Genomic DNA, 27,114 nt, shown 5'->3' on the forward strand with positions numbered 1-27,114 from the left:
AGATTGACAAACCTGCAAGATCAGCACGCATGCCGCAGCTTTTACAGTTCAACATGACATCGGTAAGTCGAAGTTGTATGTACTGCATTTCACTATATAAAGTCAGTTTACTGTTAAAAAAAAAAAAAAAAACACGTGTAAAATGTAAAACTCTGGTGGGTGTAACAAGATGTCCCCTTACCCTCTTCTCACTGTATCCTTACTGTGGAGGTGTACGGGGTGTAACAAGATGTCCCCTTACCCCTTCTCACTGTATCCTGACCGTGGAGGAGTACGGGGTGTAACAAGATGTCTGCTTTCCCCCTTCTCACCGTATCCTCACTAGGGACAAGTGCGGGGTGTAGCAAGATGGCGGCGACGAAACGTCACTTGCGTTACACTTTGACGGTTCGCCTAATCTGACAAAACACCAGCAGGAACCTACTAAAGACTAATCATCTTCTGCTATGAGCTCCAGGCAGCCATCTTGGAGAGGACAGCAGGCCGTGCCTACAAGCAAACTCCCTCCAGCTTTTTTCTTTAATACTTCTAGTAGGGCAGGAGGAACAGGTTCTATGCTATGCAAAGGCCCAAAAAGTATCTTCCTTGGTCTGAGCAGCCAATCAATGTCTCAGATTTACAAAGAAATCCCAACCATGGCTCAGAACTAGAAGTATCTGGCATACAGCAGCCTGGTAGGACCTTAGGGCAGCTTACATAAGTCAATAGGTACTTGAGGGCTGTTTGCTGCAGTTATGTGTAGAGAACTGCAAAGGGGTTGCTGGAGGTAAAGTGGGAAGTAAACTCTCCATTTACACTTTCCCCCCATATGAAAGTGCACCTTGTATCACGTTTAGGTTTTGTACAAATCAAACCCTACCTCCAGCACCCAAACACCCTTGTAATACCTGGTTGCCACAGTTATTCTAAAATAAAAGCTGGGCTGGGCATGTGCCTTATAGGATGTGACCATGATGGATGGGGGCAGCAGAAGTGTCTTCAGGAAGACTCAAAAAGGTGGCACCATCATTGGCTAGAGGTAGGTTTGTGTGCCTCAGTGCTATATACAGCAAGGCCAGCAATACTTTCACATTGGAATGACATACATGATGTCAGGGACCTGCTACGTGGGACATAACTGCTGAGTTTACTTCTAGCCTCATATGGCAGCATTAGTACCTCTGATGAAGAGCAGAGCTCACCATTGCTCTAATCTACCATTCTAGAAAACATTACAGCAACACAAAGCTGCCTTCTCATAGTTAAAAACATTAAAACCATTCCAACAGAAACCTTTAAACAGAATTCTAAATGACTACTTGACCCCCTGCGCTTCCAAGGCCTCCACAATTGGAGGTGCAGAAGGCCGTTCCTTGGGGTTCTCGCTGGTGCACACGAAGAACAATTCAATCACCTTCTGGTAGGACTCATCCAGCTTGTCCATGTTAAGTGCCGGTCTCGTGCCCAAAGCTTCGTAATAAGCGCCCTCATCAAAGTCATCCATGAAGGATTCCTCTGGACAGAGAATGGAGATGAACAGTTATTGATTACAGACGGCACAATCAGAATCAGAATTTAAAGTCTACCACATACCCCTACTTGATGGGAGTTTAAAGAAAAAGAAAATCATCTTCCTCCCATCACACAGCTGTAAAATGCCAGCTCCTCGGACCAGTACAAACTAGCATTTGACATTCGAATCAAGAGCTTCGTTGTCCATTAGACAGAAGAAGATGTGACACATTTAGGGGCCTGAAATCCAAGGAGCTCCATGGGGACACAGGGATTGATTTTAAGAATAATACTAAGCACTGCCGCAGAATTGTAGAGGATTTGGTGGATATGAAAAGGGGCCATTAACCACCTCAATACTCAAGACCAAATATTGTAAAACAAACAAAAAATAAATAAAAAGTCTGTTTCTGTTAGAACATTTTGTAAATAAGTCATTTTTCTCCTGCACCGATGGGGTACAGATGAGGCGGCACCGATGGGGTACAGATGGGGCACAGATGAGGCGACACCAATGGGGCACAGATGAGGGGGCACCGATGGGGTACAGATGGGGTACAGATGAGGCGGCACCGATGGGGCACAGATGAGGGGGCACCGATGGGGTACAGATGGGGTACAGATGAGGCGGCACCGATGATATGTACAGGTCTCCCCTGTGAGGAAATGCTGCTGATCGGCTCTCTCCTCCCACTCTTTCAGTGAGAGAGTCAAGCAGATAACTGCCATTTCCTTGTTTACATATGATTGGACACAGCTGATCACATGGGTAAAGAGCCGATGTTTCTTTACTGAGATCGGAGACGCGCCCAGAACAAGAGACGATCGGTGACAGCCCCTCAGGGAAGCACGGGGAGAGGCTTGTTTACACAGACCTCTCCTCCTCCTTCAGCTCTGTGACCCGATCGCGGGACACCAGCGGCGATCGGGTCCGCTGGTCCCGCGGCCACAAATCACAGGACCGGGTCGGGAGCCAGCCGCGCGCTCCCGACCCACGGCTGGGCACTTAAAGAATCACGTACCGGTACGTGATTGTGCCCAGCCGTGCCATTCTGCCGACGTATATATTGGCGCGAGGCGGTCCTTAAGTGGTTAAAGCAGGGCTGATCCTCCACTCCTCCCCATAGCTAGACACCAGTCCCAGCTGCTTCTGTAAATTCTACATAAATGATTAGCCCTTACTTACATTGGCCACAGCCAGAAATACTAGGGGGCCGAGAAACTTGCTTTGAACCTTAAAATTATGTTTTTCAATAAACAAAAAACCACAGACTTTAGAAGAACATGTTATACTACTTAACTGCACAGAGCGGCCCTGAGACAGTAAAGCCTGGAAAAGGCGGCTGCCTCTCCACAGGTCATGCAATCTTCTGGGACCTGTGACGTTTCCCAGAAAATTGCAGGGGGGAGGGGTGAGAACTTCTGCCCAAGCAGAAGTGGGTGCAGGAACCTGTTGAAACTAGGTAATGGGGGGTGGTAAAAGCAGTACATCCCTTTTGGGCGGAGCTCCGATTTAAGGCTGGGTTCACACGGTTTGTGGAGCGCCCCTGTTCTCCGTTTTTTATGGGGGGGGGGCAGAATTTTGCCTCAATTCAGACCTGAAAACAGCCAAAGACACACCGGACCCTTCTGCAGTGCGCTCTGTAGCCGCCCCGGAGATGTGTGAAGCGGCTCCAATGACAGCCGGTCACACTCTCCCGTCATGTGAAATGGATGCGGGGAAACCCTCATCCAATTCCCACAAGTGTGAACCCGGCCTTCACTTCCGATATGTAGTCACCAATATGCAGGACTTACCTGTCCTAGATTTGCTGACTAGTAACACGTCCTACTTTGTCATCTATTTTGGAACATTCTCCCCCTCCCCCCACCTTTATTCTCCGACAAAACAAGATGATGAATGCTGAGCTGACCTTTTCATCAGGTAAACGCTGACACCGGTTCCATAAGCAAACTTCTGCATGAATGGTGAAGCTGGGATGGCGAACGTTGGTGATGGACACATCTGTGAATAAAAGAGGATTGGCTTCATTAGCTTGGAGGATGTACGTTGTGTTTCAAGGTTTCTCCCAGCAACACTGGGAGAGAATTAGGGCTGCAACTAACCATTATTTTCACCATCCATTAGTTGGCCGATTAATCGCTTAATAACCTTAAAAAAAAAAGTGGATCAAATTGACGTTCATTTTCAACCACAGTGAGGGGAAAATGTAGAAATAACAGAAAAGGTCTTAGTGGAAGGAATTTTCAGACAGTGGATGTGGTTTTCATTCAGATATTACCTTCATTTTAACCACTTCCCACCCGGCCAATGCACATATACGGCCGGGTGGGAGCCGCCTACTCCTGATATGACGTTCAGGAACGTCATTCAGGAGTAGCGGGATCGCGCGCGCGCGCGCCCGCGCAGCGGCGCGATCCCGATGCGCCCGTGTCACCCGGACACGGCGCATCTCAGATCGGCAGGAGGGCTCTGTGATTGGCCCTCCTGATCACATGACGGCCGTGTCCAATCACGGCCGTCATGTGATGTAAACAAACAGCCGGTTGCTAGGCAATCGGCTCCTCCTCTCCTCACACAGAAGTCATCGCTGAGGAGAGGAGAGCAGATCGCTGCAGCCGGCTGCTGATCAGTGAGTATGAGCTGCTTTTTACAGCTTTTTACTCACTGATCACCAGTCTAGTGTACACAGTAAACACATCACACAGTATAAACACAATGTCCCCACACATGTCCCCAAAACATACATGTCCCCAAATAATAAAAACACATGTCCCTAATAATAAAAACATGTCCCCCACATATGTCCCACTAAAATCACATGTCCCAATGATTATCTGCACACATATGTACGTGATCACCTGCACACATATGTACATGATCATTTGCGTACATATGTCCGTGATCACACAAACCAATTATTATACACTTAACGGATTTTTTTTTTACCAAAAACATGTAGCAGAATACATTTTGGCTTAAATTTATGACAAAATTTGATTTTATTGGATTTTTATTGAAGTAGAAAAAAGAAAATATTGTTTTTTTTTTCCAAATTTCCGCTTTTTTGCGCTTATATCGCAAAAAATAAAAAACGGAGTCGTGAATAAATACCACCAAAATAAAGCTCTATTTGTGCGAACAAAATGATAAAAATTTCATTTGGGTACAGTGTAGCATGACCGCGCAATTGTCACTGAAAGCGCTAGAGCGCTGAAAGCTGAAAATTGGGCTGGGAAGGAAGGGGGCGAAAGTGCCCTGTATTGAAGTGGTTAAAAACAAGTGAAAATTTCAAACAAAATTCTTTCATTCAGCGAATGTAGAAAGATTTTTAGTCTGAATATTCTCATCTGAAAAGTGATCGGTGTGGTCAGCACAAGGCTCGGTACACACCTATGCAGTTTGCTTTTGATCTGTTTCTGCAGTGCCTTTTGCTGTGCGTTTTGATTTTTGCGCACGTGATTTTTCTGCAATTTGTATTTTTACATTTTTTTTGGGCACACAAATTGCTGCAAAAACACATGACACGCTTTTCTGCAGCTTCTCCATTGAAGTATATTGAACCAATAAAGCATTATTTTGCGTTTAAAAGTCCCCGACCCTTTCAGATGTGAACGTGTCCCATAGGAAACCATGGAAATGAACTGCAGTGCATTTCTGCAAAAAGCACCAAAAACGCATAGATGTGAACCGGGTCTAACGCGTTTAGTAACATAATGGGGTTAAAAACTAAAAAACTAAAATGAGCCCTTTATAGTAGAAAAAGCCGATAATCACTACTGAAAGGGGTTCATTTTTTACTTTAGAACAGTGACAGGAATATTTATAGTAGCGATTATTTGCTATCTTTGTATTATAAAGGGCTCATTTTAGGTTTTTTTAACCCATTAGGTTACCGGCCGATTCATCGATTATGAAAATAGTAATTGATTCATTTCATAATGGATTAGTTGTTTCAGCCCTAGAGAGACTATTGTGATTAGGGTTGCCACCTGTCCAGGATTCACCCGGACAGTTCGGGTTTGGAATCATGTGTCCGGGTTTCAGACTGTCTGAGACCCAGACACATTATTTAAACTGTACTATGGCCTCCCAGCTGGGTTGCTGGCTGCAGTTGTCTAAGCTGAGAGTGTCTGTAACACTCTCTTTCACACAGCCCAAAGCCAGCACTAACAATTCCCTCTTCCCCAACAAAACACACACAGACAGGAGAGGAGAGAGGGCTCAATCTGCACCTCTTCCCCCCACCCCCTACTCCTCTTTGTCTGCCCACATTCCAATGCCTGGTGCTGTGCCTCAGAAAAAGGAAAGTGGGGGCCGAAAATTTGAAGCCCAGCAGCCTCAGATACATTTGGATGAGAGGTGCTGACTTCCAAAGGGTGAGTGAGCTCACCATCCCTCCGTGTCTGAAGTCTACCCCTTCTCTCTCCTGCCTCTGAGAGAGTACACTAAGGTAAATCAGGGTTCTCTCCATACATCAGTGTTCTCAGTGTCCCCCCTTAAATCAGGGTTCCCAGAGCATCCCTTATGTTAGAGTCCCCAGAATTCTCCCTTACATCAGAGTCTGCAGAGTCCCCCCTTAGAGTGAAAGGGAACTCTGTGAGTTCAGATATAAAAGGGGGACTCCGTGGACTCTGACGTAAAGGGGGACTCTTGTTATTAACTTCATATGATTAGAAATATTATTTAATACCAAAATATATCTATAGTTTATACTATAATAAAAATTGGTGTGCACCGATCAAGTGTTTGGGTTTGAGGTGAAGAAAAGGTGACAACCCTAATTGTGATCATGGGAGGAATCGGGCCGCAGCACCTCAGAAATCAGCCAGAAGAGGCGAGACAATGTTATGTGAGCAGCACAGACCTCTCCAATCCCGGGGCGGGAGATCACACTGACAGCACAAAGCTTACACTATATACCTCTATACTGCTCAGTCCCAAACATCCAGACTGCAAAACTACATCAGATGCCTGTTTTTACCGCCCCCCCGCCCAACTCACCATCTGAAAGATCTATTTCATGAGTAGTTCTTCCCGTTATTACCAGTTCATAATTACAGACCTTCCCAGCTGCTTGCTCTGGGGGGCACCTGAGCAGGGCTCCATCCCAAGTTATTGCTCGGTGTGCCCAGTCACAGAGTGCAGCTCAGCCCCCCCCCTCTCATTATCTCAGATTGACAGTATACAGAGCCAATGAATGAGAAGAGACCCGGGAGAGCCACTGACCTCCTGCACATTACTGGCTCAGGTAAGTATAAGGAGGGGGCTGCTGCACCCAGGTGCTTTTTCTTTTTACAACCACTTTAACCGCTTCAGCCCCGAAAGATTTTACCCCCCCTCCTGACCAGAGAACTTTTTGCAATTCAGCACTGCGTCGCTTTAACTGACCATTATGCAGTTGGGTGACGTAGCATCCAAAAATAAATAAATAAATAAATGCCCCCCCCCCCCACCACAAATAGAGCTTTCTTTTGGAGGTATTTAATCGCCTCTTCATTTTTTCTTTTTTGCGTTATAAACAAAAAAAGCGACAATTTTGAAAACAAAAAATAAAACAAAGCAATGTTTTTTTTGCTATAATAAATATCCCCCAAAGATATATAAAAAATATTTTTTCCCCAGTTTAGGCCGACATGTATTCTACATATTTTTGTAGAAAAAAAAAAATCAATAAGTGTATATTGATTGGTTTACGCAAAAGGTAAAGCGTCTACAAAATAGGGATAGTTATGGCATATTTATTATTTTATTATTTTTACTAGTAATGCCGGCGACTTGCAACTTTTACCGGGATGGCAACATGGCGGACACGTCGGACAATTTTGACACATTTTTTGGGACTATTGGCATTTATACAGCGATCAATGCTATAAATATGCATCAATTACTGTAAACATGTCACTGGCAGGGAAGGGGTTAACACTAGGGGGCGATCAAGGGGTTAATGCGTCCTCTACTACATGTTCTAACTGAAGGGGGGAGGGGACTGTGTAGGGGAGATGACAGATGGCTCTTCATACTCTGTGTGAACAGATGATCTGTCTCTTCTCCCCTCAGATAAGAAACACACAGATCGCTGTTCTCCGGGTGATGGCATCGGTTCCATGGACGAGCACGCGCGCCCCTAGTGGCTGAATATGGAAGCAACGTAACATGACGGCGATTCGCAGAGCCGCGTTTCCGCAGTACAACCGCGGCGGCTGGTCGGCAAGCCGTTAACTACTTTCCACCGGCGCTATAGAAAGACTGTTACAGCGCGGCCTTCCGGTGGTGGGAGGGAGACCACAGATGTCCTCCCGTGATGGTGCCGCTCACGTGCCCCCTGCGGCGCGCTCTCCAATCATCGAGTTCTTCCCACTCAGCTGATCACAGAACAGGGTAAAGAGCCAATCGCTGCGGCACTTTATCACATGATCAGCTCTCAGCCAACAGCTGATCACAGAAGTAAACCGTAAACATTATTCTCACAATCAGCGGAAGGAGAAAATAAAGCAGCCAGTAACCAGCTTCTGTTACAGGGACATCGGTCCCAATATGTGCCCATCAGTGCCGCTAGTCTGTGCCCCCTACCCGTGCCTCATCAGTGTCACCTACCAGTGTCACTAAAGTGTAACCCCTACCCGTGCCTCATCAGTGTCACCTACCAGTGCCACTAAAGTGTGCCCCCTACCCATGCCTCATCAGTGTCACCTACCAGTGCCACTAAAGTATGCCCCCTACCCGTGCCTCATCAGTGTCACCTACCAGTGTCACTAAAGTGTGCCCCCTACCCGTGCCTCATCAGTGTCACCTACCAGTGCCACTAAAGTGTGCCCCCTACCCGTGCCTCATCAGTGTCACCTACCAGTGCCACTAAAGTGTGCCCCCTACCCGTGCCTCATCAGTGTCACCTACCAGTGTCACTAAAGTGTGCCCCCTACCCGTGCCTCATCAGTGTCACCTACCAGTGCCACTAAAGTGTGCCCCCCTACCCGTGCCTCATCAGTGTCACCTACCAGTGTCACTAAAGTGTGCCCCCTACCAACATCCCATTCCCTAACATCCCATCAATACTCCTCCAGACTACACCCCTCCTCCTCCGAGAAATTCACCCCACCTCATCGAAGAGCACCGACACCTGAAGAGCGACAGAGAACCTCCCATCAATACTCCTCATTACACCCCTCCCCCTCCGAGAAATACACCCCACCTCATCGAAGAGCACCGACACCTGAAGAGCGACAGAGAACCTCCCATCAATACTCCTCATTACACCCCTCCCCCTCCGAGAAATACACCCCCACCTCATCGAAGAGCACCGACACATGAAGAGCGACAGAGAACCTCCCATCAATACTCCTCATCACCTCACCTTACACCCCTCCCCCTCACCTGACACCCCTCCCTCTCACACTGCCCCTCCCCCTCTGTATAGCTGAGTAGAGTTGGGGTCCCTCCTGGGATGATGGGGGATGGTAGTAGAGCTCAGCCTATGATTGGTCCTCTGTGTGTGTTGGGGGAGGGGGACCCTCTATAGTGGACACTCCCCCTCGATACCTCGGGGTCTCACCTGGCGAGAGATGATCATGACTACCAGACACTGTGCGTTTCAATCCCTGCCCCGCCCCTTCCGCTACCGGCCCCACCTTCCTTGCTGGTCACTTGTCCCGCCGCTGATTGGACGCCTCCATATTAGTAAACAGAGAGGAGGAATGAGGGGTGGGGCTGTGTCTCTTATCTCCTCCCCCTGCAGTGTACGGTTACCACGGAGATGAGTGCGAGGAGGGTGGAGCCTGTGTGATAGGGGAGGAGCTGAGAGACGAAGGGTCATACAAAATATCGGGCGGACTGACCGCTGCAGCGCTGGCTCCGGTGTTCCGTCAGATTCCGCGACCCCTCAGAATTAGTAACGGAAGTGACGATCCGTCGCCGCCATCTTGCTACACCCCGCACTCCTCCACTGTGAGGATAGACCGAGAAGGGGGGGGGGAGGCGGACATCTTGTTACACCCGCTGGAGTTTTGCATTTTACACTTTTTATAAAACACAAAATCGGAGGTTATATGGTGAAATCCCACGGACTGAACTCAGAGTTTTCTGTCACATTAGTAAACGTGTGAGGTGGGCAGGTTTGCCGCGGCTTTTAAAATGTAACATCCAAACATTCCGATTTCTAAATACTCTATTTATGCATCAAACTCCGGTGGGTGTAACAAGATGTCCGCCTTCTCAGTGTATGCTTACTATAGAGGAGTGCGGGGTATAGTAAGATGGCTGCGACTGAACGTCACTTCCGTTATCAATTGTGATTGGTTGGTAGAGCGCGGTACGGATCTTCACACGGCGGGCGGCCCCGGGGAGCAGCGTGAGGCTCATCACCCCTCCCCCCCTCATGGAGAAATAATTGGTGTGTAATAACGATAAAATAAAAGAAATGAAAAGATTTGATGTGCGGAGAGGATTTCTAAGGCTCCATTCACAATGTTATCATAAGAATAGAGATCTTTATTTCAGCCATGGGACTGTAAGGGTTAAATCTCATTCACAATAACATGTTCTTCCAGGAGCCGTATATCCCTATTACATCCGTATACTGGCTCCTTTAAGAAAAATCGTCAGTTAATTTTTCAAAAAAAAAAAAAAAGTCACATGACTGCACTGTGATTTCATTGGCTGAGCCAAAGTCACTGTGATTGGCTGAGCCAAAGTCGCTGTGATTGGCTGAGCCAAAGTCGCTGTGATTGGCTGAGCCAAAGTCGCTGTGATTTCATTGGCTGAGTCCCCCTATATATTCAGACGCTGGGGCAGAATTCATCAGAAGTTGACTGTCCACTGACAAGTGAGGTTGGCTTTTATCTCTCCTGAGAGATACCTTGTGATATTATTGGATTTGATTTCGGTCAATTCAATTTCATTGCAATATTTGTTGTCATACATTTAAAGCGAGTTTCTTTATTCTTAATAATGAACCGATTTAAATGTAATCAGATTGTTTCTCTGAAAAACATCAAAGAGAAACCCAGCAAAGGAAGGGCCATGGTAGGAGGTGTCAGTGACCAGCCTGCAGATACCCCAACCAAAAAGCCCTCCAAGCTGAAGAGGACCCGAGCGTTTGTGCGCGGCTGTTTCAGAGCCGTCGTTCGATGTTTCGGTTCCGGCTGTAAAGCCAATAGACATCACCGGGATGCAGACACTGAGATTGGTAAGTGTTTTTATTCAAAGATTTTTTTTTTTTTTTTATAAATTTTTTTTTTTTTTCAAAAAAAAATTTTTTTTCACTTTTTTTTTTCAAAGTATATTATTTTCTTCATATTTTTTTTTTTTTCAAAAAATGTTTTGGGGTCACATTCCCATAGGTACATATGTTTTTTTTCATATTTTTTAAATCAAGTCCTTTTTTATGACATTTTTTAGTTACAATCAACACAAGACATACACCAGGGCTCCACAAACCCCAGGCGCCAGGTCACCAATGCCACCAGAAATCACAACCTGGCGCCTAAGCTGCCACCAGCCCACTCACTATCACTATTAACAATGACTGCCCCCCTCCCCCCTCCTCCACACTCTGCGGCTGCGCACTGTGTGTGACACTGACAAGCAAAGGAGAGATTTCAGCTTTATGTCGGTGTGGGAGGGAACCGGCCGGGGTGGGCGGGACCCGGCCGGGGTGGGCGGGACCCGGCAGCTATCAAACACCAGCCAATGGAATCTGGGCGGGCCGCTACGTGTATGTGGCCGCGCCTCTTTTCTTAAGCAGCCCAATCTTTGGCCGGTGTTTGATAGCTGCTGAGTCCCGCCCACCCGGCCGGGACCCTCCCACCCCGAGCGGGGCCCGCCCACCTCGACTCAAGCTCAAATCTGACATATCCGCTGTTGTGTCATATTTTGCTCCCCATCATAGAACGCTCCGGAAGGGACGTTGCGGCCGGAAATTTTGCACTGCGCATGCGCGATGCGTTCCAAATGCTTGCACCATGCGTTCCAGAGGATTTCCGACAATGTAGTTGAGTGAAAGCGTCAGATAATGTCACGGGAGTGAGGGGAGGTAATCGTGACATTAACTTTAGACAGAGCGGAGAGCGGCGGAGAGAGAGCGGGTAACTGTGGCTCAGGGAGGGGATTACCTCCCCTCACTTCTCTGACATTATCTGACGGTTTCACTGGTCTGCATTGTCGCAAATCATTTGGAACGCATGGCGCAAGTGTTTGGAACGCATGGCGCATGCGCAGTGCTAAATTTCTGGCCGCAGCGTCACTTCCGGAGCATTCTATGATGGGGAGCAAAATATGACACTACACCGCCTCTCTGTTACTTGTCAGTTTCACACCCCGGCCAGGTCCCGCCCATTCCGACATTAAAGCGGGAGTCCGCCATTTTTTTTTTTTTTTTTTAAAGTCAGCAGCTACAAATACTGCAGCTGCTGACTTTTAAAATAATGACACTTACCCGCCCAGCGCGCCCGCGATATCGGCACCCGAAGCCGATCTCTCGATCGTCTCTCGGGTGCTGCCGCCGCCATCTTGGGTATGGGAATCAGGAAGTGGAGCCTTTCGGCTTCATTTCCCGGTTCCCTACTGCGCATGCGCGAGTTGCTCTGCGCAATAAGGATGGTCCCCGCTGTCTCTGGGATCCGTGTGTTTCCCAGCAGGCAGCGGGGGACCTTCGGAAAGGGGCGTAGATTCTGCGGAAAGGGGCGTGGATTCTGCAGAATCTACGCCGGAAGTGATGCAGATACCTGTACTGTACAGGTACCTGCACCCCCCTCCCCCCTGAAAGGTGCCAATTGTGGCGCCGGAGGGGGGGAGGGTTCCAATGAGCGGAAGGTCCACTTTAGGGTGGAGCTCCGCTTTAAGCTCAATTCTGACAGCTCCTCTGTTACATTTCAGTAACAGAGTGCTCCGTGTAAAACCTGCCAGTGCCACCTGCCAGCGCCAACCAGTGGCATCTGCCAGTGCCACCGCCAATCAGTGCCAACTAGTGCCACCGCCAACCAGTGCCACCTGCCAACACAAACCAGTGCCACCACCAATCAGTGCCATCTGCCAGTGACAACTAGTGCCACCGCCAACCAGGGCCACCTGCCATCACCAACCAGGGCCACCTGCCACTTCCAAACCAGTGCCACCTGCCAATCAGTGCCAGTGCCAATAGTGCCACCTGCCAGTTCCAAACCAGTGTCACCTGCCGGTGCCATCTGGCAGTTCCACGTACCTGCCAGTGGCAACCAGTTCCATATGTTGCCAGCCTTACTCTCTTTCTGGTCAGCCCATAACCCTGATGTAACAGCGTTTCAATGGAGTTATTGACTGGGTGCTCCATTGTGAGTTAGGGATAGGGGGTGAAAATGAGTGGCCTTACCCCGGGAGCTGACAATCCATACCACTCTAAAAAAACAAAAACTGGCTCCTAAATTCAAAGCAAATTTGTCAACCCCTGACATACACACAACCCATGTACTTATTGTACAATCCTAATAAACACACATTTATAAGCAATATTTAAAGTGGATGTAAACCCACAAAAAACAAAACAAAGGTGCCAATTGGTTCAGTGCCCCCAATGCCACCTCCCCATGGGCAGTGCGGATAATGCCCCCCCCCCATGGGCAGTGCGGATAATGCCGCCCCCAGAGATGGCTCTAGGCTTTGTGAGGCCTTAGGCAAAACTCAGACATGAGAAAAATAATTAAAGCAATAACCCCCCCTCCCCCACAGTGCTGCTGGCTTCCCTCCTCTTCTCTCCCGCTGACTGGGGGATCTTCAGATAAAGGGGCTGGTAAATATGTCATTTACCAGCCCTTACTTTTCTAAATGAACACAATGGGTGATCGGTACTGATCACTCACTGTGTTCAATCATAACTGAAGCATAGTAAGCTGTGTTTTCTCTGCTTCGGTTTATGAATTAATAGGAGACTTTGTCTCCTGTTCATTCATTTGCAGTGAAGCTGAGGCTACAGAGAAAAGGACTGGGGAATATCTGTCCTCAGTCCCTTTCTCTGTGTCAAAAGTGAGACTTCAGGGGTCTGTTTAGACCCCTGATATCTCACCAAAGAAACCAAAAAACTCACCAAAAAACAACATTTGGGGTTTTAAAAAAATTGTAAGAAAAATAAATTAAATTAGACAAAAATTTCTAATCAGACCAAAAAGTCATGCCCAATATGTAGCATAATTTAGCCTCACTCACTGTTTTCTGCGGTGCTCTGTGTATGCCACAGGTCACCATCTTCCTAGTAGGGGCCCCAGGGCATTACTTTGTCCATGATGCTATTATGATGGCACGGTACAATGGTGGTAAACATGTGTAGTAGAGGAAAATGGAGGGTATGACAGAGGGTAGTATGTACATGAGAGGAGTGGGGAGTCTATGTGGGGGGTGGTATGTATATGAGAGGGGTGCAGAGTGTATGGGGGGTAGTATGTATATGAGAGGGGTGCAGAGTGTATGGGGGGGTAGTATGTATATGAGAGGGGTGCAGAGTGTATGGGGGGTAGTATGTATATGAGAGGGGTGCAGAGTGTATGGGGGGCAGTATGTATATGAGAGGGGTGCAGAGTGTATGGGGGGGTAGTATGTATATGAGAGGGGTGCAGAGTGTATGGGGGTAGTATGTATATGAGAGGGGTGCAGAGTGTATGGGGGGTAGTATGTATATGAGAGGGGTGCAGAGTGTATGGGGGGTAGTATGTATATGAGAGGGGTGCAGAGTGTATGGGGGGCAGTATGTATATGAGAGGGGTGCAGATTGTATGGGGGGGGTAGTATGTATATGAGAGGGGTGCAGAGTGTATGGGGGGGTAGTATGTACATGAGAGGAGTGCAGAGTGTATGGGAGGGTAGTATGTATATGAGAGGGGTGCAGAGTGTATGGGGGGGTAGTATGTATATGAGAGGGGTGTAGAGTGTATGGGGGCAGTATGTATATGAGAGGGGTGCAGAGTGTATGGGGGGTAGTATGTATATGGGAGGGGTGCAGAGTGTATGGGGGTAGTATGTATATGAGAGGGGAGCAGAGTGTATGGGGGGGGGTAGTATGTATATGAGAGGGGTGCAGAGTGTATGGGGGGTAGTATGTATATGAGAGGGGTGCAGAGTGTATGGGGGGGTAGTATGGACATGAGAGGAGTGCAGAGTGTATGGGGGGGTAGTATGTATATGAGAGGGGTGCAGAGTGTATGGGGGGGTAGTATGTATATGAGAGGGGAGCAGAGTGTATGGGGGGTAGTATGTATATGAGAGGGGTGCAGAGTGTATGGGGGGGTTAGTATGGGGGTAGTATGACATGGGAGGGGTGCAAATGGTATAAAACTGGTATATGGTGTGACTGAGCCCTAATTTATTGCTCCAGCACTGCAGAGACCACTTTGCAGTGGCATGCATAGAGCAACTGAAGAGCACAGCACCAGGACTGCCCCCTGTGCTGCAGACACGGCTCTCACTGCCCCCTCCCTCATCCATCTCTAGTCCCTGCATACAAGTCACAAGTGCCCCCATAAACTTGTCAGCTCACCTCCCTCCACACCCGACAAAAGGAACTCCTGCATGTCCGTGCTTTCATCCATCCCTCTTGGGTTCAGCAGAGGCCGCCAGCTCCGCCTCTATAATCTGTCCTCAGGCAGCGCTGGAGCCTCGAGGACACAGAGAGGGGGCGCTGGAGAGTGCAGAGCCTGAGGCAGAGAGCGCGGCGCTGGTCACATAGCACTAGCAGCGTTGTCACTGTGTTCAGTAGTTGCTTGCTGAGCCTCGCTCATCCCGCTCACTCGTCCCGCTAGTTTGGGGACACTGACGGGAGATATTCGCTGCCACTCACACGCACCGGTCAGGCAAATTAGGCGATCGAGGGGATGAGTTGCGAGGCCTAAGGCGATCGCCTAATTTGCCTAATTAGAGAGCCGCCTCTGGCCGCCCCCCATGGGCAGTTACGGACAATGCCACCCCCATGGGCAGTGCGGATAATGCCGCCCCCCATGGGCAGTGCGGATAATGCCGCCCCCCATGGGCAGTGCGGACAATGCCATCCCCCAAAGGGCAGTGTGGATAATGCCGCCCCCCCATGGGCAGTGCGGACAATGCCACCCCCCATGGGCAGTGCGGACAATGCCGCTCCCCCATGGGCAGTGCGGACAATGCCGCCCCCCCATGGACAGTGTGGATAATGCCGTCCCCCAAAGGGCAGTGCGGATAATGCCACCCCCCATGGGCAGTGCGGATAATGCCACCCCCCATGGGCAGTGCGGACAATGCCGCTCCCCCCATGGGCATTGCGGACAATGCCGCTCCCCCCATGGGCAGTGCGGATAATGCTGCCCCCCATGACCATCCGACCATCCCACATGGGACCCAGATCCCTCCCCCGCTGTCTCTTTGATGGTCTCATTGTGATTGCACCTCTGTAGTCATGTATGTCAATCTTTTATTTTCATCCCCAACAATCCACGTCTGCACACTACTGGGAGGTCCATACACACGCAGATGGACAGTTATAGATCTCTTATTGGCACCGTCTCCCCGGGATTTTGTACTTGTTGAAAACCAGAAGATTACTTAGCAGTGCCCCAAAGAAAACATGAAATAGTCCCTCCTGTTCCCTACTGAATGGACAAAAAATAACGGATTGTATGAACTGCCTTAGGGCTCATTTAAACATGTTGTGCCCTCTGAACAGCAATCCACATTCAAGTCGCTCTTCAGAGGGCATTTGACAGGAGGCAAGAAGGTGTTATATTGCCTCCTCACCACCTGTTTAACCCCCTGACATCCGCGCTATGGGCAAATGATGGGCACAGCGCGGATGTGAGTTCCCGGGAGGCCGTCATATGACATCCCCCTGTGCACGCTCCCTGCGGAGGGCGCCGTGATCACAGAGTCACTGAGACTCGGATGACCACCGATCCGAGTACGGGGCCAATCCCGACCCCTTATCATGTGATCAGTTATCAGCCAATGACGGCTCATCACATGATGTAAACAAAAGCTCAGTGATCGTTTTTTTTTCTCCTCTGCTGACAGGAGAAGAACAAAGCCGATCACCGGCTCATCTTAAAGGGACATCGACCCTGAAAAGGAAGAGGCGATTATGCCTCATTTATAGAGTAACAGTGCCCACCAGTGCCACCTATCAATGCCCACCAGTGCCACCTATCACACCTATCAATGCCCACCAGTGCCACCTATCAATGCCCAAAAGTGCCACCTATCAATGCCCACCAGTGCCACCTATCAATGCCCACCAGTGTCACCTATCAATGCCCACCAAGCCCACCCAGCCATTCGCCTACACCCAGGACCCAGCGGTCCTGGGTGTGGGCGAATGGCCCTGAATGCAGACAGTACATGTCATATTAGGAGAAGTGGCTGCGTGCGTGCAGCTGTGCGTTCTACTCATTGTCAATGGACTGCCTGCATGCAGCACCTGGAAGATACAGATGTTGTAGAAACGTCCCGTTCATGTTATATGGGCCTCATCACCCTTGTAAACAAGGCCAGACAGACGGACAAAACCAACACAAACAAAACCGCACTAATTCATTATCCATCAGCATTTTAATATGCACTATGCCTTTACCCCAAGTGCTGTCATTAGAAGTGTCTGCGCTCCTAAAGCCGGCCATAGACACTTCCAATCTCACCCGGCTAAGCAAGGACCAGCCAAGATTCTAACCATGTATGGGCAGGCTGATTACGGGCTGGGTACAACCAGCCCCTCTGATTTTTCATGCCATTATTGCCATCCAGTGGGTCGGGATGAGTGGCAGGCAACCAGCATTTTTATACAAAGTACAACATTAGTCCTCCTTGTGTCCCTGTCCTGTAGAGTTTATTCATGGTCTCTGGCACCAGCGTTTTCATCTCTTCTCTCCATAATTTGATGTTTTACAAAGAAAAATATATGAAATGTAGGTGAAGGTGCTAAATCTAATTCCTCTCTTTTTTTATTGTAGGTGTACGCGGTATTGACTGCACACCACAGTGCAACCCGGACGTGTCCACTCCACCGGAGTGCGACCAGGACGTGTCCACTCCACCGGAGTGCGACCAGGACCTGGCCACTCCACCGGAGTGCGACCAGGACCTGGCCACTCCACCGGAGTGCGACCAGGACCTGGCCACTCCACCGGAGTGCGACCAGGACGTGTCCACTCCACCGGAGTGCGACCAGGACGTGTCCACCCCACCGGAGTGCGACCAGGACGTGTCCACTCCACCGGAGTGCGACCAGGACGTGTCCACTCCACCGGAGTGCGACCAGGACGTGTCCACTCCACCGGAGTGCGACCAGGACCTGGCCACTCCACCGGAGTGCGACCAGGACCTGGCCACTCCACCGGAGTGCGACCAGGACGTGTCCACTCCACCGGAGTGCGACCAGGACGTGTCCACTCCACCGGAGTGCGACCAGGACCTGGCCACTCCACCGGAGTGCGACCAGGACCTGGCCACTCCACCGGAGTGCGACCAGGACGTGTCCACTCCACCGGAGTGCGACCAGGACGTGTCCACTCCACCGGAGTGCGACCAGGACCTGGCCACTCCACCGGAGTGCGACCAGGACGTGTCCACTCCACCGGAGTGCGACCAGGACGTGTCCACTCCACCGGAGTGCGACCAGGACCTGGCCACTCCACCGGAGTGCGACCAGGACGTGTCCACTCCACCGGAGTGCGACCAGGACGTGTCCACTCCACCGGAGTGCGACCAGGACCTGTCCACTCCACCGGAGTGCGACCAGGACCTGTCCACTCCACCGGAGTGCGACCAGGACCTGTCCACTCCACCGGAGTGCGACCAGGACCTGTCCACTCCACCGGAGTGCGACCAGGACCTGTCCACTCCACCGGAGTGCGACCAGGACGTGTCCACTCCACCGGAGTGCGACCAGGACGTGGCCACTCCACCGGAGTGCGACCAGGACGTGTCCACTCCACCGGAGTGCGACCAGGACGTGTCCACTCCACCGGAGTGCGACCAGGACCTGGCCACTACACCGGAGTGCGACCAGGACCTGGCCACTCCACCGGAGTGCGACCAGGACCTGGCCACTCCACCGGAGTGCGACCAGGACCTGGCCACTCCACCGGAGTGCGACCAGGACCTGGCCACTCCACCGGAGTGCGACCAGGACGTGTCCACTCCACCGGAGTGCGACCAGGACCTGTCCACTCCACCGGAGTGCGACCAGGACCTGTCCACTCCACCGGAGTGCGACCAGGACGTGTCCACTCCACCGGAGTGCGACCAGGACGTGTCCACTCCACCGGAGTGCGACCAGGACGTGGCCACTCCACCGGAGTGCGACCAAGGCGTGGCCACTCCACCGGAGTGCGACCAAGGCGTGGCCACTCCACCGGAGTGCGACCAAGGCGTGGCCACTCCACCGGAGTGCGACCAAGGCGTGGCCACTCCACCGGAGTGCGACCAAGGCGTGGCCACTCCACCGGAGTGCGAACAAGACGTGGCCCCTCCACCGGAGTGCGACCAAGACGTGGCCCCTCCACCGGAGTGCGACCAAGACGTGGCCCCTCCACCAGAGTGCGACCAAGACGTGGCCCCTCCACCAGAGTGCGACCAAGACGTGGCCCCTCAACCAGAGTGCGACCAAGACGTGGCTACTCCACCAGAGTGCGACCTAGACAATCCATCCATCCGCAGCACACACCATGAGATCGCCTCACAAGTACCATCCAGCGTGGTCACCAAGGACCAGTCAAGTGTACTCTCCTTTGAACACATGACCTGTTATGGAGTCCTTGGACAGGGGGCCTTTGGGAAGGTGATCTTGGCCTCTCATCCCGCCATTGACCAGAAGCTGGCGGTTAAACTTGTGGAAAAGACAGAATTTATTTATTATGAAGACGATAGTGATATGGTTTTCTTAGAACGTGATGTGCTGAAAGTAGCCAGGGAGTGTCCATTTATTACACATCTGTTTGGAACGTTCCAGACAAAGGTAAGTCTTTTCACCTTCCAATTTCTTTACCAGACCAGACAGAAGTAGCATTGCAATAAGAACAGTCCAGTAATGGCGGCCTACTTAGTTCCTCTGTCAGGTTTTACTAAATTAAGTGTGTCTGTCTATTCCTCCACAAAATGAAATCCTGCATGTCTATAATGTAAACTTTATCTCTTGTGTTCACACAGAATCATCTCGCCTTTGTCCTGGAATGCGTGACCAGAGGGGATCTCCATCGTGCCATGGCAGTAGCTCCATTTCCTGGGGGCACCATAAGGTAAGATCAATGAACGGGTCACTCTGGAGTCGGGGGTGACTGACCACAGCCAGTGATGTAGTCAGCCCCTTCACCTGAGCCTCGTCCATCCATACCCCTATGTATTACAGGGGGAAGTCATTTCATCTTTAGATTTCATTACTCTGTGATGATTTGTGATGCTAATTCCTCTATCTCTTTCCCCCATCAGATACTTCATAGCAGAAATGATCTGTAGTCTGCAGTTTCTGCATTCTAGGGAGATCATCCACAGAGACCTCAAGCCTGCAAATATTCTTTTGGATAACGTTGGACACATCAAAATAGCCGATTTCGGCTTGGCACATATGGGCGTCACGGAGTCCAGCAGGATTCAAGGGCAATCGGGAACACCAGGGTACTTGTCGCCAGAGGTAAGATACTTGCTTTCCACCTGATATTAGACCTAATTGTAATATTTGTTATAATGGGATATAGAGATAAGCTAAAGGGAGGTCATTTTTCACTAAATTAAGAATTTCTTTACTGGTGACCTGGTTGGTTTCAGTGGGTTTCCAGGCTGGAACAATATTCCAGAGGTATTTGTCCCCATTGGTTTGTATTGGTGACCATTGTCATTGAGAAAGAAAGTGAGTTTTAGATATTTCCCCAGAACACGAGGGGAGGAGAAACCTTCAGCGGGCACACCTGTTCTGGTGAAATTTACCTCAATTTGGAAGATTTCAACCAATTTCCTTTTGTGTCTCTGTGAGACCTAAAGCCCCAGCTCCAATATTCACAAGCTCCGCCTTGGTTTGAGGTCTTTTGAGCACAATTTTAGGAGTCCTGGGAGGATTCATAGATCACATATATCAGCATTGAGTCGTCTCCGTCCTCTACCCAACAATCAGCTCATCCTTCTTTTTCTCTTTATGTTTCTACAGGCCCTTCAAAACATTCCATACTTCGGAGCGGCTGATTATTTCTCCCTGGGAATAATCGTGTATGAGATGGCTTTCGGCAGACATCCATTTCTGACCGGCAGGGAGTCCGCAGAGGAAGAAGTGAAGATCGTGACCACAAGGGAACCACATTATCCAGATAGCATAGACCCGAATCTCCGTGACGTCATAGAGATGGTAAGTATACATAGAAATTTTACACCTTTTAAGTGACAATGTTCTTTCCCTGTTGCATACATTATATCTTATTAGGATTTTATTAAACATGGTTCCACCTTCTTACCATCACATATCGATGGAGGTCATAGCTGTACTTTCAGCAAGCTGACTGCTTAATGGAAGGATCTGCCTTCCCCTGTCATAAGGAAAGAAGCAGCCCTTTTTAATTTACGGTCCGGGTGGTTCCATTGGATAGTGATGGGGCCAATCGCACACACATTGAATTCAATTTCTGGGGACATTCCGTGCACAGACAACATATAGAACTCCCCTGGGACTGCCAGAGTCATAAGAAAAATCATGGCAGGTGCAGATTTCATAGAAATCTCCTTTTTAATACATTCCTAATTCACATTTAATTGCAAAATATCTGATGTTTCTTTCCTTTAATAACTATTCTGAACTAATATGACACAAATAAGGCCCCATGCTACCATCCAATCCAATCAGGATGTAGTAGCAGGTCAGAAGGCAAAATAATAGAGAGAATCAGAATCAAATATTACATTGTTAATAGATTGTTCATGTTATTCCAGTGTATCTTATTATATTTTGTTCCTTTTTACAGTTCCTATGTAAAGACCAAGAGCTGCGGATGAGTCTAGTAAGAGATATCAGAGAACACCCCTACTTCAGCAAGGTGGACTGGAAGGAGCTAGAGAAAGGGAACTCACCCCCACCATTTCCAAATCGACATGTAAGTATACGGGAGGAGTCCCAGCACAATGGGGGGATTTCTAGGGATTATTTCCCTATCAATCAGAAACATTGACAAAATACTTTTTTCTCTTTCCAGATGCATGAGGAAGACCTGGGGGAAGGAATTCCAGGGGATGCTTTCATTAAAAATGAAGACTTTGGGAGAGAGGAGGTTCCATACCGGCAGGAGAGATTTGAGGGCTTCTCCTACCTGAGCAAGAATGTGAATTGCAGCCAGTGGCCTAATACTCACCACTGGAAAACCAGTATCAACCCAGAGCCTCGTCGCCACCATCCGAGGGGCAATAACATGAACACAGAGCCTCGTCAGCACCATCCAAGGGGCAATGACATTAACAGAGGGCCTCGTCAGCACCATCCAAGGGGCAATGACATTAACAGAGGGCCTCGTCAGCACCATCCAAGGGGCAATGACATTAACAGAGGGCCTCGTCAGCCCCATTTGAAGGAAGAGCCTCGTCAGCACCATCCAAGGGGCAATGACATTAACAGAGGGCCTCGTCAGCCCCATTTGAAGGAAGAGCCTCGTCACCACCAACCGAGGGGCAATGACATTAACAGAGGGCCTCCTCATCACCATTTGAAGGAAGAGCCTCGTCAGCACCATCCAAGGGGCAATGACATTAACAGAGGGCCTCCTCATCACCATTTGAAGGAAGAGCCTCGTCAGCACCATCCAAGGGGCAATGACATTAACAGAGGGCCTCGTCAGCCCCATTTGAAGGAAGAGCCTCGTCACCACCAACCGAGGGGCAATGACATTAACAGAGGGCCTCGTCAGCCCTATTTGAAGGAAGAGCCTCGTCAGCACCATCCAAGGGGCAATGACATTAACAGAGGGCCTCGTCAGCCCCATTTGAAGGAAGAGCCTCGTCAGCACCAACCGAGGGGCAATGACATTAACAGAGGGCCACGTCAGCCCCATTTGAAGGAAGAGCCACGTCAGCACCATCCAAGGGGCAATGACATTAACAGAGGGCCTCGTCAGCCCCATTTGAAGGAAGAGCCTCGTCACCACCATCCGAGGGGCAATGACATTAACAGAGGGCCTCCTCATCACCATTTGAAGGAAGAGCCTCGTCACCACCATCCGAGGGGCAATGACATTAACAGAGGGCCACGTCAGCCCCATTTGAAGGAAGAGCCTCGTCACCACCAACCGAGGGGCAATGACATTAATAGAGGGCCTCCTCATCACCATTTGAAGGAAGAGCCTCGTCACCACCATCCGAGGGGCAATGACATTAATAGAGGGCCTCCTCATCACCATTTGAAGGAAGAGCCTCGTCACCACCAACCGAGGGTATTTGACCTCAAAAGAGAGTTGCCTGCTGTGAGACGGTAACACAAGCAGTACTGAGTGAGATAATTGTGGCACACTGGCAATGATCTCCCTACACCATACATAGAACCATACATAGAATGTATACATAGGGCCATACATACCACCATACTCAGCATGCCCACCTAGTACCAAACATACCACCATCAGGGCCACCAATAAGGGGGTACCACTGGTTCTCCTGTAGGGGCTGGGCACAGAAAACATGAGGAATCGGTGCGGCGGGCGGATGCACTGATCAGTGGGGGAGGCACTGATCTGTGCGGATGCTCAATGCATATATTCTGAATGATCCCCAAATATGATTGTAAACAAGCATGCAAGTGTGTTTTATTGCATACATACCTGCGTATATAGCACCATGCATACCATCATACACAGCATGTCTACATGCCACCACCAGGGCCACCAATAACGGGGTACCACCAGTCCTCCTGTAGGGGGCTGGGCACAGAAAACATAAGGAATCGGTGCGGCGGGCGGAGGCACTGATCAGTGTGGGGGCGCTGATCTGTGCGGATGCTCAATGCATATATTCTGAATGAGCCCCAAAGATGATTGTGAACAAGCAGGTAGGTGTGTTTTATTGCATACATACCTGCAATACATATGTTCTGTATGGTTCTATGTATGTTTTTTTTCTCTATATGAGATGAACTGGGCACCCTAGACTGATGATTCAGGGACTATCCGATCGCCTTAGGGGGTCAGGAAGGAATTTTTCCCCCCCTTGGAGCCCATCTGGCCGGGGGGGTTTTCGCCTTCCTCTGAATCATCTTAAGGTTTAGGCTTAGTGTAAAAAGGCCCTGCCTTTGAGGAGTCCTAAGACAACCGTCACTGATCTCCGATGTTCTCCGAAGCCCGACAATCATTTCCTTCTATAGATTTATCTCCAATAAAGATTGGTCGTACCTTAATTGTCTTTGTATGTGTTTTTTTTTCTTCTTTTTTCTAAGAAATATAATGAGGAATGGCAGCAGGGTGAGGAATCTTGCCCCATACTTCACCACTAGGGATGAGCTTCCATTTCAAGAGGAAGATCGAACATTATGGTCCGTTCGTGTCAAATTAGAGCGGCGTGTCACCGCCCATAATGCACTGCGTCATAGCAGTGCATTGCTGGCTGATGATTAACCAAGCATGCACGATGACCCGCATGCTTTGGCCAATCACAGCGCCGTCAGCGAAGAGAGCCATAATTGGCCACAGGCCAATTTTTGATGCAATACTTTGCAGCAGGGCTCATTCCTGCGCCCCAACTAGAGTATCTGTAAGGGGTTGCAGTGTTGTGGCACCAGTGCCTAAGGCCCAATTTTTCTGCCCCTGTTCAACAGAGGCATGTAATTACAATTCTTGATCTAATATTTCACAGCAGGGACCGTTCCTGCGCCCACCCAGAGTAACTGTGAGGGATTACAGTGTTGTGGCAACACCAACACCTAAGGCCCACATTTTTGCGTTTATATTTTGAGTATATAGGGCAGGCCCCTACTTTCAAACATCCAACTTACAAACAACTCCTACTTTCAAACAGAAGGAGACAACAGGAAGTGAGAGGAAATCTACCCCTAGGAAGGGAAATTCTCTCCTGTAAGAGTTCCTCGTTTCACAAAAAAACACAAATTTTAACAATCCAATTGTCATTGGGACAGAAAGTGAGGTGAAATCTTCTGAACAGGTGCGCACAGACAGCAAAACAAATTATACAGGGGTGATAACCCTTCCCTATGTTTTCCAAAAAGCTTAAAAATTGATTTTTTGGCTGGAGCTACACTTTAAAAATGTACCAGTTAAAAATTACAAACAGATTCTACTTAATAACAAACCTACACAGTCCCTGTCTTGTTTGGACCACCTGTATACTGCTGTTCTGAGTATATAGGGCCTGGGGGCCTCACGCCTTTCCTTTTTATAATTTGGGTGCGCGGTTCTCCTTAAAGAGGGATTCCGCCCAAAAAAAAAATATTAAAAGCCAGCAGCTATAAATACTACAGCTGCTGACTTTTAATAAATGGACACTCACCTGTCCCGGGTTCCAGCGATGCCGGCAGCCGAGGCCGATCGACCGCTCGGCTGCTGCCGCCGCCATTCGAGGTGAGGGAATCAGGAAGTAAAGCGAATCGGCTTCACTTCCCGGTTCCCTACTGCGCATGCTCGAGCTGCGCCGCGCAATAGGAAATCTCCGCGCTGTCACTGGGACCCGTGTGTGTCCCAGCAGACAGCGCGGCAGGGCAGGAAATGGCGTAGACTCCCGTGGGAGTCTATGCCCGGAAGTGGGTGAAAATACCTGTCTTTGACAGGTATCTCCACCCCCCTCCCCCCTGAAAGGTGTCAATTGTGACACCGGAGGGGGGGGGGGGTTCCGATCAGCGGAGGTTCCACTTTAGGGTGGAATCCCACTTTAATGTCCATACAAGACCCAAAGGGGCTGGTAATGGGCTTGGGGGCGGGGTACCCTTGTCTTTGTTCTCAATGATTTTCATCCATATTGCCGGGACCAGACATTACATTAAAGCCGCACACAGTTTTAAATGACGTTTATTCCTTTAGAAATGTCATTTTGTGCAGGGACAGTTCTAAACACGGGAAACACAGGCCACTTTACAGGCATACTATAGACACCCCCCAGGCATGATATTTAAAGGAATGTTTCACTTTTATTTTTTCACTTTAAGCGTCATTAAAATCACTGCTCCTGAAAAAACAGCAGTTTTAAAAAATGTTGCATTAATACATGTACCCTGGGGCAGGACCCGGGTCCTCAAACCCTTTTTTAGGACAATAACTTGCATATTAGCCTTTAAAATTCACACTTTTGATTTCTCACGTTCGAGTCCCATAGACTGTAACGGGGTTTGAAAGTTTGCGCAAACTATCGGTCCGTTTGCAAGTTCTGGTGCAAACAGAACCGGGGGGTGTTTGGCTCATCCCTATTCACCACCCTTCAGCCATGGGATAGCGATAGGAAACACCCCAAGTCTAGTCTCTGTAAATGAGTCATATTATGACAGCAGGTATAATGTTTGCAGGTACAGGCTGTATATATATATATATATATATATATATATATATATATATATATATATATATATATATACACATGGAGTGTAGTCTGGGGCCTGATTGTCAGGGCTGGTCAGCCCTTCCTTCTCTGAGCTGGCCGCTCAGCTGTCAGATAATTGGCAGCTCTCATCTCTCTCCACAGTTTACCAGCTGTTGTGGATGTGCTCGTCAGTCCCGCCTACTTAACCACTTGCTTACTGGGCACTTAAACCCCCCTCAGTCCCAGACCAATTTTCAGCTTTCAGCGCTGATGCACTTTGAGTGACAATTACGCGGTCATACAACACTGTACCCAAATGAAATTTTTATCATTTTTTTCCCACAAATAGAGCTTTCTTTTGGTGGTATTTAGTTACAGCTCGGAGTTTTATTTTTTGCTAAACAAACAAAAAAAGATGCAAAAAAAAAAAAAAAAAATCATGTTTTAATAGTTTGTTATAAAATTTTGCAAACGGGTCATTTTTCTCCTTCATTGAAGTGCGCTGATTAGGCGGCACTGATAGGCTGCATTGGTGGGCACTGATGGGCTGCATTGGTGGGCACTGATGGGCTGCATTGGTGGGCACTGATAGGCTGCACTGGTGGGCACTGATAGGCATAGTTAAGGCGGCACTAATAGGCACAGATAAGGCGGCACCGATGGGCACAGATAAGGCGGCACTGATGGGCAAAGATGGGCACAGATAAGATGGCACGGATGGGTGGCACGGATAAGTGGCACGGATGGGTGGCACGGATGGGCACTGATAGGTACCACAGATAGATGGGACTGATGGGCACTGATAGGTGGCACTGATAGGTGGCTCTGATAGGTGGCACTGCTGGGCACTGATGGGCGGCACTGCTGGGCACTGATGGGCGGCACTGCTGGGCACTGATGGGCGGCACTGGGGTGCAGCACCTGAGGCAGATTTTGGGTGGCACTGTGGGTGGCACTGTGGGCACTGCTGGGTGGCACTGTGGGCACTGCTGGGTGGCACTGTGGGCACTATGGGCACTGCTGGGTGGCACTGACAGGGGGGCACTTACTTTATTTCAGGATGGCACTGCGGGTGGCAGGTGGGCACTGGCAGGGGGCAGGTGTCCTTTTAAATTGCTGGCCGTGATCGGGACTGATGTCCCGAACACGGCCGCCGGCGATCG

At 49.4% G+C, this 27,114-nt stretch overlaps 1 protein-coding gene across 10 annotated transcripts in view; it reads right to left on the minus strand.

The window, feature by feature from the left end:
* Positions 1 to 824: 824 nt before the first annotated feature.
* Positions 825 to 27,114, minus strand: part of LOC143962481 (uncharacterized) — a 49,476-nt gene continuing 23,186 nt past the window's right edge. For 4 of the 10 annotated variants that reach the window (XR_013270703.1, XR_013270701.1, XM_077471759.1 and 1 more), the window contains exons 3-4: positions 3,405 to 3,496; positions 1,164 to 1,494 (exon numbers count right to left, since the gene is read on the minus strand). Coding sequence is in view for 8 of the 10 variants with exons in the window: in XM_077471759.1 (XP_077327885.1) it covers positions 1,390 to 1,494; positions 3,405 to 3,496 (197 nt within the window). In the remaining 2 variants the exon portion in view is untranslated. Of the gene's footprint in view, positions 1,495 to 3,404; positions 3,497 to 3,597; positions 3,644 to 27,114 lie in introns of all 10 variants that reach the window. The other 6 variants (XM_077471763.1, XM_077471762.1, XM_077471764.1 and 3 more) reach the window with 3 other exon arrangements.

This window comes from Lithobates pipiens, unplaced genomic scaffold, assembly GCF_037356315.1.
Source record: "Lithobates pipiens isolate NorthernLeopardFrog02 unplaced genomic scaffold, aLitPip1_a1.2 Scaffold_8, whole genome shotgun sequence".
Classification (NCBI taxonomy): domain Eukaryota; kingdom Metazoa; phylum Chordata; class Amphibia; order Anura; family Ranidae; genus Lithobates; species Lithobates pipiens.